Source organism: Talpa europaea, assembly GCF_964194135.1.
Source record: "Talpa europaea genome assembly, chromosome: 5".
Lineage (NCBI taxonomy): Eukaryota > Metazoa > Chordata > Mammalia > Eulipotyphla > Talpidae > Talpa > Talpa europaea.
The window spans coordinates 58,749,287-58,764,125 of record NC_140071.1 but is presented as its reverse complement, the minus strand read 5'-3'; the positions used below and the strand labels follow the sequence as shown (position 1 = coordinate 58,764,125).

Below are 14,839 nucleotides of genomic sequence, written 5' to 3'. Positions count from 1 at the left end.
CACTTCTCCTTCCATTTTTTTATACTGTTCTCATAGTGTTATATTCTCTTTTCTTTGATGTCCTCATTTTATCTTGTTGTACTAAAGTGTTTTATGATACAATTCTTTCCCTTGGGAGAGGAATTGGGATAAAATAAAATGTTAACATAAATAAGTGGAAAACAATGTTTAATGAGAAAATATATGAGTTATATTTATTATACATGCAGTATATGCTAATTTTAAAGATATCAAAGAATATAAACTAGAAAATGAAAGATCTCTCAAATATCTGCTCTTTACACACCAAAATGGTTTAGTGCTTTTTTTCTCATTCAGAAGGAGAAATATAAAGATAAATATTTGTACAATGTATACATGCATATATACATACATGCACACACAGATATTTCTACATACATAGCGAAACACATATAGAGACATAATCTCACCTTTAAATATAAGTACACATGGATACATACAAATAAATTGTATTATATTCTGTGATCTAATCTGTAAATTACTTTTTTACTTAACAACGGTGATCTTTATAATTACATTTCAATATATGTAAATCTGTTTTATTCTGTATCTAGTAGTCCTTTGTTGTAGATATGACATAATTAATTTTACCAATACTCTATTGAAAGATATCTGTGTGATTTTCAGATAGTCACTATTATATGCAATGTTGAAATACAGTACTTCTTTGCTCACTTGTTCAGCTACATTCTTTGGCTAAGTTTCTATGCATGGAATTACTTGGTCAAATGTACGTACATTTAAAATGTTGGTACATATTATTTGATTACCCACTGACAATTTCCTTTTTTGCACTCTCTATAAAAAAATGTATATTAAAAAGTGCCTACTGGGCCTCCCCAGTAGCACAGTGGTTGAACGCTGGGTTGCGAAGCTGCCCGCAGCCTCCACAGCAGTGGTTCGATCCCTGGCCACCAGGCGAGGGTGCCACATGGTGTGCAGATCCCTCCTGCCGCCCACTGCTCCCTTCAGCAGTGTACTTCATCAGTCAGCCTGCTCTGCTCTCCCCTCTGGCTCTGGTAAATTCTCTCACCCTCCCGTGCTTCTTACTGTACCCAGTGCTTGTATAAATAAATAAATCTTTAAAAAATAAAAATAAAAAAAGGCGCCTACTTCTTCACACCTCTTCCAATTCTTTTGAATTATATATCTTTTAAATCTTATTCCAAAAAGATAGGTGAAAAATTAAATAACAGTGATGTTTTCATTTTAATTTTTTTTCTGTTCAGTAGGTAGAGAAATATTCAAATATATACTGTCATTAATCTTTCTTCTCCTTTGAATTGCCTCTTTATGTTCATCTTTTTTTTTTAGTTTTTAAGTGTTTTATTAAAGATGTTAAGTGCTTTTTATTATGGTGTAACATAAGGATCTTATTTCAAAAAACTACTTAACAATGTTTGTTATTATTTATATTTTTTTACAATTCAAAAGTTTGTGTTTTATTAGTTTATTTGTTTGTTCTCTCTATGTTCCACATGAGTTAATCATACAGTGTTAGTATTTCTCTTTGCAGCTTTTTCTTACTACACACAATACCCTATTGATCTAATCCATGTTACTGCAAGTGGTAGGATTACATCTTTTTAAATAACTGAATAGCATTTCATTGGGTGTGTATATAACATATCTTCTTTTTTTTAATTTTTTTTTATAGAGGCATGTTTTATTTATTTATTTGTTTGTTTGTTTGTTTTGTTTATACATGCACTGGCTACAGTCAGAAGCGCCGGAGGGTGAGAGAATTCACCAGAGCCAGAGCGGGGAGCAGAGCAGGCAGAAGGACCGAAGTACACTGCTGAGGGGTGCAGCGGGCGGCAGGAGAGGTCTGCATGCCATGTGGGACCCTCCTCCGGTGGCCGGGAAGCAGCCGGGGATCAAACCAGCACCGCAGAGGCCGCGGGCAGCTTCACAACCCAGCGCCCAACCACTGCGCCACCAGGGAGGCCCATAACATATCTTCTTTATTCATTAGTCAGAAGATGGGAATGTATGTTGTTTCTGGCCCTTGACTGTTGTAAATAATACTGCAATGACCACTGTTGTGTATGTATCTCTTTCAATTACTGTTTTTATTTTTTTTTTTAAGGTAAGTACCTATAAGTGGGATAACTATATTGTGGAGAATCTATTTTTACCTTTTTGAGGAATCACCATGCTGTTTTCCATAATGGTTGCACCAATTTACATTCCCACCATCAGTGTTAAGGGTTCCTGTTCTCCACATGTTCTCCAATAATGGTAGTTTTTTGTCTTTTGGAGAACAGTCATTCTTACAAGTATGAGATGATATGTCAATGTTGTTTTGATTTGCATTTCCCTAACAACAAGAGATGATGAATTTCTTTTCATGTGCCTATTGTTCATCTATGTATTATCTTTGGAGAAGTATCTATTCAGGTCCTCTGCTCATTTTTAAAATTGAATTATTGTTTTGTTGTTGTTGAGTTTTATGATTATTTGTGTATATTGTATATGAGCCCCTTGTCAGGTGTATGAGGTGCAAATATCTCCCATTCAGTAGGACAAGGTTAGGTTATGAAGAAGCTTCTTCGGCTGTGCAGAAGCTTTTTAGCTTGACACAGTTCATTTGTTTATTTTTGTGTTTATTTTCCTTGCTGAAACAATGCATTTTAAATAATTTATCCTAGTTTCACTAAGTGAGAATGTTGGCGTAACCAATTACTAAATTTTCAAATATAAGAGTCTTAGGTTTAACCTTTTATTTAGTTCTTTTGGACTACTGATTGTTACCAAATTAACATCATACTACTTGAATTAAAATACTGTAATGATACATTGTAATATCTTATAGGAAAAAACTTTTTATTTTTCTTCTTACAAAATGTCCTTTAATATTCTTACATATATTTATAATCAAATTTGAATCAATTACCTAAAATTCCATTGGGGATATGGCATTTCTAAATAAGTTTGTGACCTTAACTGTCTAAAGTATTGCATTTTTCTAAAATCCCATTTCAAATTGCTTACTTTTAGATACTCCAGTGAGACTATTACTCAGTTGGTATACAATGTTCTCATAATTGTTCCCTTAGTGAATTAGCCAATGACTTTGTAGAACTTTAGAACACAGTGTTTTAAATTTTGTAGATCAAGGACTCATTGAAAATTTGATGAATGTTCTCCCAAAAATGTGCAGTTACTCCCAAATGTAATGGATTTTCTAGAGTCAAAGAACCCAAAGATAAAAATTTACTCTGTAAAGGAAACTTTCTGAATAAAAAAGGAACTTTATTCCCTGAGTTATTTTTATACTGATTTTTTTCTTACAAGCTGGTCAAGACTGTTATCTCTCTCTTCATAATCATTACAATTTCCCTTCTATCTTTAGTCTTAGTCAAATGAATGGCTTCTTATTATCAGATACAAACCTATATATATTTCACAATGTAATGAAAAGATCCCCAAACTAGGAGTTCTTAAGGCTCAAATCTGAGATCTATCTTTGAAGATGTGTGTGTGTGTGTGTGTATTTCTCTAAGAGTCAATATTTCATTTGGTCATGTATAAAATGAGCAAATATTACTAGTTCTGTTTACTTCACAGAGATTATTAATGAAATCAAAGAGACCTGTCTGAGAGAGCACAAACTGAAAAGGCAAGGTTTTGTTATTATTATTTCTACATTTGAAAGCTTATTATTTATTGAGACACTATATAAACCACACACTGTGCAATAGCCTAATGTACTAGGGGAGCAGATATAAAGGTGCAGTTTGTATGTGCAACGCAATGCAATGCAATCCAATGCAAAATTCCAGAGGAGATAAATATTTCCTCTACTTGTAGGAATATCCATGCAAATGGTAGTATATGAAATAAGTTTGAAGGCATTTGTGAGTTTTCCAAGCATATAAGGAGGAAGTGGTAGAGGACATAGGGAAAGCAGTCTAGAAGAAAGAAATAGCTTCAGAGAGAGAAGGTGTGAAAAGGTCCAGAGAGTGCAGCACATGACAATGAGTTGAGTATGGTTATTTCATGGGGTTTATGGAAGAGGATAAATCCTAAGACTTTCTCTGAGAAAGATATACTTGGCTAACATTTTGAATAAGAAACTTAAATTTTATCTTCCTGGAAAAGGGAAATCATCCGAGGACTTTAGACAAAGGGATGATGGGGATGGGTTGCCTTTAGTATAGACAGATAGCTATCAGGAGAGACTGGAGATGGAGGTTTCATCAGCAGCTATTGCAATTGTTTTGGAACAGATGATAAAGACTTGAAAAAGAGAAGTGGCAATGGGAAAATGCCAGAGATATTTCTAAAGTAAAATGAAAAGATCTTGACTGTCTCTGAGATCCAGGAGTTAAGGGAGAAGAAGAGTGTAAGGATATCACTGATTAAAGATCACTGGATAATAAAATACATAGAAGGAAATATAGGTGAAACACTACGTGATATGCACATCAAAGACATCTTTACAGACACATCACCCAAAGCAGTGATAGTGAAGGCAAAGATAAACAGCTGGGACTACATCAAATTAAAGAGCTTCTGCACAGCAAAAGAGACAATAACAAAAACAAAGAGAAACCCCACCGACTGGGAGAACATTTTTGCACACAGCACTAATGATAAAGGACTGATCACACAAATCTACAAAGAGCTGCTGAGACTCAACAACAACAAAGAAAATAATCCAGTCCAAGAATGGGCAGAAGAGCTAGAAAGAAACTTCTCTGAAGAGGAAATGCAAATGGCCAACAGGCATATGAAAAAATGTTCAACATCACTTGTCATCAGGGAAATGCAAATCAAAACTACCATGAGATACCATCTTACACCAGTGAGAATGGCACATATTAAAAAAACTAGCAACAACAAATGTTGGCGAGGATGTGGAGAAAAAGGAACTCTCCTGCACTGTTGGTGGGAGTGCAAACTGGTCCAACCACTATGGAGAGCTGTGTGGAGATTTCTGGACCTACTAAACATAGAGCTTCCATATGATCCAGCAATTCCACTCCTAGCTCTTTACCCAAAGGACACAGCAACATCAGTTCCAAAGAGCACCTGCACCCCTATGTTTATAGCAGCACTGTTTACAATAGCTAAGCTTTGGAAACAACCCAAATGCCCAAAAATAGATGACTGGATCAAGAAGATGTGGTACATATACACCATGGAATATTATTCAGCATTCAAAGAAGATAAACACATGCCATTTGCAGCAACATGGATGGCGCTGGAAGGGATCATGCTCAGCGAAATAAGCCAGAAAGAAAAGGAAAAATACTGGATGGTCTCACTCATAGCAGGAATCTAGAAAATTTAAATAAGGGACCAGGAAAATGAATAAGTATAAGAAAGAAAATATCAAAATCAACAAACAACTATGAACCAGAGACACTCTATGGGGGTTAAGGGGCGGGGAAAGGAGGGATTGGGGTCAAAATAAGGGGGTTGCAATTGTATGGGGAATATAAAAATAAAATTTATTAAAAAAATAAATAAAATAAAAATGGAAAAAAAATTTTTAAAAAATTAAAAAAAATAAAGATCACTGGGTAAATGGTGATACCACAGATGTTATTTCTCATTCAATCTCCAAAGTGGTGTGGTGAGTGTCACTATGTGTGTACGGGGTCAAATGAATTTAGCTGATGAATTTTAAAAAATAATGCAAATTACCCTCTTTGGAAAAAAATTAAATTTCCTATTTTTAAATATAGAAAAATGTTCCTCAGGGTAAAAATAACCACATCTTTTGAAATATAATACAGCGCTATTTGGTATTATCCCTTAGCAACATTCCTGCTATGAACCAGGACTAGCAGCACTCAAGTTATAGACTCACATATTGATATTTTTAAACTTGTGGATGGATAATAAGCTGTGAAAAGAACATAATTTTATCCATTTTAGATTTGAGGCCTCTGAATAGCCAGCAAAACTTGCTAACAAGGCTCAATCTTTTTAGATTATTTTTCTATATACTGCTTAAGAATCTTTCCCAAGATACTCTTCCAAACCTATAATCATGTTTGAAGATACAGATTAGTGATTAATCCATCACTTTGTGTGTGTGCATGTGTGCAAGTGTGTGTGTTATGTGCACATGTGTGTGCATGAATATATTCAAATCAGAAAGTGAAAGAATGTTTTGTTTTCTGAAATGGTCTCTCTCATCACAATTTGAAGATTCCATTTACTTACAAATAACTTTTTAGAATAATTTCCTAATTTTTGGTTTCACTCTATGGCCTAGAAGATGGGCTGTTGATAGTTAACAGATAGCTACATTAAGACACAAAAGGCAATTTTTAGAAGATATGGAAAACAGAAACCGTAGTTCTCATTCTGGGAGTAAACTATTGTGTGAAGTAATTTAACTCCTCAGAGTTAAATTATTTCTTCAAGTGTAAAAGGTGGGCAGTGATCTAGGCTAGGATTAGTTTTAATTTAAGTTCTTTCCCTTCTTGACATCCCATTGTGTTAGTATAGTTTCAGAGAGATGTGTTTTGTGGACATGACCAGCTACCTCTTTTTCCATTACTGTTTCCATATGTGTGCACAGAATCAAGATGCGCCAATGAGAATGAGAGAAGGGTTTAGACGTATCCCATGCTTGAAGGACAGGTTCTTATCTCTTTCCCTTCTATTTCCTTCCAAGATTTCCCAAGCTCATGAAACATGAAAGATACACAATTTCAGAATCCAGAATGTAAGAAGGTGACAGATTCCTATTTTTCTTCTGATACACCTAGTCTCAAAACACACTAGCTGATAAAGAACTAAATCAAGATACCGAGACAATTTTTCAGTGAAGGACATGAATGTTGAAATCAGTTTATTTAAAAAAACAGCCTAACACTATTTTGGTAATATGTAGAAAATGTGAAAAATATGAATTGTGCTATACTCTTTTCGATATTTAAATATCCTAATTGTCCTGACTTATTAAAATTTAAAGATGGCAATCTTATGTCAGTTATCCAATATTAAAAGTGACAAAATTTTCAATCAGTTATTTTGGTGAAGTGAAATTCAAATTTTGCATTAGGAACTCAGATTACCATCCACACGTGAATGACGAAAAACTACACTATTTTGACAATATCAATATAAACATGGAGATATATATTTTATAGGACAGAATAGATAAAAACTTAAATTTTTAGCATTTAAATATTGCAATATACCTTAATATTATCTTTCATTTATTATATATATGTTAATGTATTCTAAAGGCTAATGTAAAATAAATAATGGGATTTATATTGCATGGGATTTATATTGTATGCAATTACAGATTTTAGCTGTTCTCTTTCTAAAATTCCTAAATCAAATGTCACCTTCTTGATATTTACATCTCTGTATTCTAGAATGTAACACCCAAAAGAATTATAATACCCAAAGAATCATGTATGCTATATGAATTTCCAACTTTAAATAGTTATTAAGAATGTATAGCTCCTGCAGATTGAGAAAAGCACATTACTGAGAAGGAAAATACCTGTTACATAGTGGGAAGTCAAAGAAAGAATTAAATCACTTATTAGCTTGTTTAAATAGTTGTTACATTTTGAAGGACTATCAATTGAGATAATTTGATAAATATTTTATAAAAATTAATTTTTATCACGTTTCATTTGGTTTTCTTAGTAAAAGAGTATCATTCCTCTGGTAATTTAATTCTTTCAAATGTCTTCTATGTAAATTAAAATATGACCCTATCTTGCTAGACAGATGTAATTCAATATAAAATTTATTTAATATACACACTTATTAAGCCAACTATATTTTCCCCATTGCTTCGCACACTGTAACTAATTCTCCAATTTTCAGTCAAGATAATAGTAATGTCCTACACGGTAAACACAGCTTTTTAAAAGATGTAGTTTTCTTGATAATCCATAGGGAATCATCCTTCCATCCATCTAGAAGGTGTTTTCAGAGACATGAACTTGACAGATAATTTAAGCCCTCCATTTGATTGGTGGCACACACATAGGTGTGCATACTTACACACACAGTCACACACATACCACAAACACTGCATACATCTCACACCTTTGTTCCCTTTTAGATTACTGGGAACAATCTACAGTATTCTAATTAGTTTTAATTTCTCTGAACACTGTTTCCTATTTATTGTTACATGCATCGCACAAAGTCAACAAATACTTTGGTTTGCCTCTATTATGCTTATTGACGCCAATGTAATAGCAAGAATTTAAAAATAAAAGTTAAAATCTCTCATTGCTTCCAGAGGTTACGTTATCTGCCTTTTTAAAGAAAATGAATTTAAATTATACCTCATTTTCAGGACTTTGTGTCCTATGGTATCAATCAATAAAAACTTCATGTTCAGTTTTATGTATTTCTTGATGCTGTCAACATGCCCAGGTTCTACACACATTTATTTTAGGAGTACCCATTGTGCTTTTGTTGAGGCAGGAGATCTGCATTTCAGTCTTAGTTCTGCACTCACATTTGATGTGCTACTGAACAAGTTACTTGCCTCCTCTAGGGGCTCGGGATTCTCATCTATAAAATGGAGATAATACCATTTAATTTCAGTGGTGTTCAGTAAGTTCAAATAAGTTCATGGATGTGAAATTTGTTTGATAATTTTAAATTATTGCTATTATTGTCTTTTAATAATGAAAGTAATATCAATTCCCTCTTTGGAAAACACATTTATCTGCAAAAGCAACCTCACCAAGGAAAAACACTACATGCAATATGTGAGTGTTGGGAAATACATAAATGACGCAAAGAATTTGAAGGCCAAAAGTCATTCAATAGAATATCAAGACTTATTAGATGAGATGCAAAAGAAGTTATGTGTAGTTATTATGCATCTTCATTTTTTGGAACAATTCAACACATTTCACATAGAACACTTAATCAGTATTGAGAACACAGAAAAACTTCAAATAAGTGATGCAATATCTCTATTCCAATTAGCTTATTTCCCTTCCACCTTCCTAAACATACTCTATTTTGTTAAAAAAATAAAGTTAATTAAGAGACTCTAGAAAGTCAGTCAGCTCATAGATTAAGCTAGAACTCTTGCACTTATTTAATGTTTATTAAGGGTTCAGTATCACAAAATTTTTCAATAATAGGTCAAATGGTGTCGTGCTTGCCATTATTCCATCATTGGGGGCCCCATGTTATGCTGTCCACCCTAGAGGGAAAACACCTAATTCATCAAACAAAGGTTAAAGCTGCACGTGGGGTTTTAGCAGCATGGGCTGTAAAAGTGAATCTTGCATATTAATTTATGAATGTTTGCAATTCACACCAATATTTAAAGTTTCAATTGATCTGAAATGACATTATTTAACAATTCCCATTCTTTGCATCCAAGAGGACAATGATTATAAACAATGTGTAGTATGTAGGGGCGTGAGCATGTTTACACATCAGGGTTGGGATATTCTATTTGGCTGGATATCCTTTGATTATTGTATACACAACACAAAGAGAGACATGCTCAGCTCAGACAGGAGTAAGGAAGGGGTTGGGATGGAGGGAGGGAAGGAGAGAAGGAAAAAGAAAGGAAGGAAGAAGGGAAGGAAGAAAGGAAGGAAGGAAGGAAGGAAGGAAGGAAGGAAGGAAGGAAGGAAGGAAGGAAGGAAGGAAGGAAGGAAGGAAGGAAGGAAGGAGAGGTAGAGAAAGAGGGAGGGCAGGTAGGAGGGAAAAAGTCACCTTTGAATATTATTAAGACTGTTAAATCCAACCTACTGCCAATTACAGTTGTACAATCCCAGCCCCAGGTTGCCCTGTGTCCACACCCAGTTCTGATTTACAATTTATGATCACCCATCATCCAGATATGTGGCTTGGCATGTAGCCCATCACTGCCTACCCACATCTTAGGTTAGATGACGACAGTCCTACTTTGCCATTAGGCATGCTAGGGGTAAGCAATGCATGTAGCCTTATTTGTATGTGCCTATAGGGGCTGGGAGAGGTGGGGCTCATGGCTTAGAGGGCCTGGAACAGGGTGAAAAGGAGCGATGCTTCATGGTTGCCAAGAAAGGGACCAAGTGGTCCCTTTCTATCTCCATGTCTCGTTAGGAATCAAGCTGACTTCTCAGAGCAGCTGTAATTGATCCTTTACACTACTCATTTCCTTGGAAAAGGAGCTGTCGGCCTCTATTAAAACTCCATGTGACATGCAGCTTCCCTGCCCCATCTTCCGGAGCACTTTACATTAAGGGGAAATCACTATAATCAAATCTCTGCATCTTGTCTATTGCTAAAACGAGGTGTTTTCTTCCTGGGATTTTGCAGGGATGATTGGATACACTCACACTTGCACACACTTGCACACACCAACACAGCATAACTCCCACAGCATCCTATGTTATCGTCTTCCATCCCTCCCTCCTTCCCTCTCGCAAGGATTGCTGAACATTTTGCTCCAAACTCTCCCAGTCACCCACGTGTTTGTTCTTCTCCCCTTTTGCTGTTCAATTTACTCCCAGACTTGACAGAGAAACTCGAGTTGTTCTTAAGACTTTTAGCTGCAATACTAGGATCAAGCTGTATTGAGACCCTACACCCCACATCAGATCTGCCCTACCAGCCCCTCCTCACTCTGGGGGAGTGAACAGATTATGGGTGTTTCCCTGGCTCAACTCCCCAACCCCCCCTTCCTCACCAGAACAGACTGAATTTGCTGTTTAGTCAGGGTGAGATGGAAGTGGATTGGGAGGGGGTGGTGGGTGATATAGACAACTGGGAATCTCTCTCAATCTCTCTCTCTCTCTCAATTAGCATTTACAGCATTTAAGCCATACTTTCCCGGTCTCCTACACCTGAATTGTAACCTCACAAGCAAGAACAGACACGCCCCTGCTCGACCTCCCCCAATTTCCAGAGAAGAATTTGACCCTGGGTCCAGGGCCGGTGGGGTCACAGAGCCCATCAAGGGGAATCTGAGAGCCGGGGAGGTGACCCCGTGCTGCATGGGGGAGGGGCGCTCTCCACTCACCGCCTGAGTCCCTGGAACGAGGAGGGCCAGGACATCCTGGATTTCTTCAGGCCAGGCCGGTGGCCGGTCTCCACGGCGTAGGAGGTGCGGTCCATGGCGCGGCAGTACAGGTAGCGCTCGGTGTCCGAGTAGCCACGATGCCGGACGCGGCCGGTGGCCCCGCTCGAGGCGTAGCGGCCCCGGGCTGCCCCGGGCGGCGGCGGGGGGGGCGGCAGGGGGGGCGGCGGCGGCGGCTGCAGCGGGCACTGGGGCTGGGGCTGGGGCGAGGGCGGCGGCGGCGGGGGCAGGTGGTGATGCGGGTGCAGGAGGCGGAACTGGGGCTGCCGGAGCGGGTACTGGTGGTGCTGCTCGTGCCTCCAGAGGTGCTTGGGGGCTTTGACCGCGGTCCCGCCGGCGCCGTCGCTGCCCTCGCCGCTGCCCGCCCGGGCGGGCACGCTGCCGCCCTCTGCCTCCATCCTGGCTTCTGGGTCTGCGCCCTGCTGCCCAGCGGGGGCTCACCGCGCTGCCCGAGCGCTCCCGACGCTGTCTCGCGGCCGCCGTCTCTGGAGCAGAGCAGGGGCTGGGTTCCGCTCCCGCTGGAAGCACCAGGCGCTCAGGGCGACCGAGAGGGGGCTCTGCCCGCGGGCGCGGGTCACAGAACGCTCCCCGCTCGGGGCTCCCTCCACAGCGGTGGCGGCAGAGACGTGCTTCGGGTCCCCCAAGTCACCAAGTCTCCGGGGCGCGGTGAGCAGCTGGCCCGCAGCCGCTGGCTCCGTCCTCCTTCTCTGCTCTCCCTTCCTCTGAGTGCCGGCGGCGAACGCAGGGATTGTTAACAGCTCGAGCTGCACAGGCAGCAGCCGCCGCCGCAGCGGGAGCCGCCTACTCTGTCCAGGACGCCCGAATGCTGGTCCCAGAGCTGCTGAAAAGTTGGACAGCTCCCGGCCGGCGCGCCCAGACTGACTTCCTCAAAGCCACTCCGGCCAGTCAGGCGTCAGGCGTGCCCTCCCGGCCCTTCCCTTCGCTGCGCCCCCGCCTCCCTCAGCCACTGCCCCCCGCTGCCCCTGAGGTTTCCTCTTCTCTGCTTGCCTCAGTCCCCTCCGAGAAACGGGATTTCATGATATCTGGCTGATTCTCAGAGTTTGTTTACAATGAGTTCCATGCTGGGGTTGCCAGAGACAAATGTGACCTGGCAAAGTTGCCTGGAATGGTGTCTGCACGCATCGCTGAAAAATTGGATCTGGGTGACAATCCAATGCTAGGAGGATTAATTCAGTCCCTTTCCCTGGCATAAGATTAAAATTGTGTGACTCTTTCTCATAGCAGGGAGAACGCCCAATGTTTCCTCTTGAAGATCTTCTTTCAGTTAACATCTCATGTTGCTGCCGCTGTTGTGATGAAGGTGCCAGGGAGTGGTCCGAGTTGGAAATCAAGGCAAACAGTCTCACCTGCCGCTGAGCTAGCTGGCCACACTTAAGGTTCCAGTACCTTTACTGTTAAAAACCGCAGGTTGTCTTCAGTGATTTCCATCCTCAGTGACTGCCTGCAATTTGCCTTTCTGCCACTTTCAGCAGAAGAGCACAGCTTATTGCCAGAATGTTTTAAAACATGTATCATTATTCTACAAAACCCAGTGTCATATTGGACCCCTAAAATCCCAATTAAATTTGTCTTCCTTAATTAGTATTATCCTGTAATGATGAATGTCTTTGAGCTTCCAAGAGAATTTCAGAGCAATATATATTTTTTCCTGTACATTTTTATATTAGCATACTACTTAAACATCAAATGGCATTTATAAACTGTTAAAATAATTATATGATTAGACTTTGTGATTACCATAGTATCATCTATTTTTTGAAATGTAAATGTATTTAGGGCTCACAATAGCTTGTGCAACTATATTCATTGCACATTCTCACTCTTAACATAATTGAATATATGCATTTCATGCACATCATATAATGAACACTAAAATACCAAAACCAGGAATTATTTCTCAGATGCGACAGAATGCTGGAAATCCAAAGCTCTCCATGCAATGAATGCTCAGTATAGATGCCACTGGGGAAATAACATCAATAAAAAAAAAAATGCCTACTTTGCTTATTAGTAAAAACAGTCCATGAAATGTGCAAGTGTCTCCTCTAAGTGGGAACAATTAAATTTAATAGAATCTTGGCATCTCCTCATGGGTTTCTTTTTTTATGGTAGCGAATGTCCCTTCCTCTAACAGTTCAGCATTAGCATTACCTATATGACACATGCACAAACAAGAAAGGTTGTGTCCTGAGGAACAAGGCGATCTCCCAAGAACCATGTTCTCTGTGTGTAGGGTTGAAAACATACTTGACTAAGGCCCTCTCTTACCCTTTTATAAACACAAGTGTGACTAATTGCAGTGACCAAAGCATTTTCCATGCCTAGAAAGGCACTGAGCTGGTATCTTTCCAAAGACGAGAGAAAAGGAAATGTTATGCAGTATAAACTGCTTTTTTCTTTTAATTTATTGCATTATTAATAATTAAACCATTTCAAAGAAGTATACAAATTTCTTATTTCCTCTGAAATGCTTGCCGCCGTTCCCATCAAGGTAGCGATAGCAAAACACCTCCTGTCTAAACCTCTTATTCTTTCTCAAATATGTACAAGCAATTTATGATGTTCATCCAGAATAAGCTAATAATTCATATCTAATCTGCTTCCCACTTAGTTTTCTCTTATCCTTTAAATCATGAGCAATTTATTTTTTCTATAGTTATTTTGTTTTTATCATGTAATTACAAGTTAGGTATATTTTAAAATAGGAGACAAAAATTTAAGTACTGTCTATCATGCTTCCAACTTTGAGAATCTCTATTCATCCTATAATTACAAAAGATAATGGATAGTAAGAGTTTACTGTGTAACTCCCGAGGTCAGATGACTCCATTCCACTACTCCCTGTCCATGCGAACTTAGCTAAATTACTCAATATATAGCCTTACGATCTATACATGCAAAGTAGTACTATTCTTACCTAATGTGATTATGGAATGAGATAATACTTAGCACAAATGATAATACTTAGCACAAAAATACTTAACAAAAATTACCATTTTTTATTATTCCTGCTGAACTTAGAAGAAACCTAAATATCATTTTAATCAAGGTTCCCAGACTTGAGTGACTAGGTAGTATCACCTGAAGAGTTTATAAAGCTTCTGATGCTAAACCCTAGACCAAAGATTTCAAATTGGGATATTATCAAAATCACTTGGAGAGCAAATGAAGAACACATAAGTCCAGGCTCCTTGAAGCAGGATAAGCCCCATGGCTTTGTATGTTTACCAAGTTTATGAGATGATTCTGATTAAGACTAAATTTTGAAAATCATAGACAAGTGAAATCAATATTCCAAGAGGGAAGACTTAGGCAACAGTATTTCAAAAAAAAACTCTTTCGATGATTTCAATACATCAACAACTACTGATCTAGACATATGCCCTTGTTGTGTTCTCAAGAACACTCTAGGTGCTCTTCTTGACTTGCCCATGTGATTCAAGTACTTTCTAGGAAGACCAGCTTAAAAGCCCAGCTCACTTGAAAATATATTACTCTACCTGCCTCTATGATAAAAGAAAATCTCATGCCGTTAAAATTTGTTAGAAGTCCCAGTTATCCATTTAAAAATTCTTTTTTTTAAAATTTAGGGATACCTCATTATATTTAAATCAACCTCAAAATGGTGCTACTCAATTGACCCATTGTTTTTCCATGCATATATGTCAAATAAATTATAAATTTCTCCAAATGATTACCATAGATGTGGGAGTTTTAGACTCAAAGGATTTTGCAAGCTACTGAGTTCATAATAGGACATCCTTA

At 38.4% G+C, this 14,839-nt stretch overlaps 1 protein-coding gene across 2 annotated transcripts in view; it reads right to left on the bottom strand.

Annotated features, from left to right (window-relative positions):
* PDE4D (phosphodiesterase 4D) overlaps window positions 1–14,839 on the bottom strand; it is a gene marked incomplete at its 5' end in the record, with an annotated part of 1,035,071 nt that overhangs the window by 804,834 nt on the left and 215,398 nt on the right. Inside the window, one exon of one of the 2 annotated variants that reach the window (XM_084234299.1) lies at window positions 10,997–11,451. The exons of the other annotated variant lie outside the window; for it this stretch is intronic. Coding sequence (XP_084090425.1) covers window positions 10,997–11,451 — 455 coding nt within the window. Of the gene's footprint in view, window positions 1–10,996; window positions 11,452–14,839 lie in introns of those variants that run through there. 2 annotated transcript variants of the gene reach the window in all.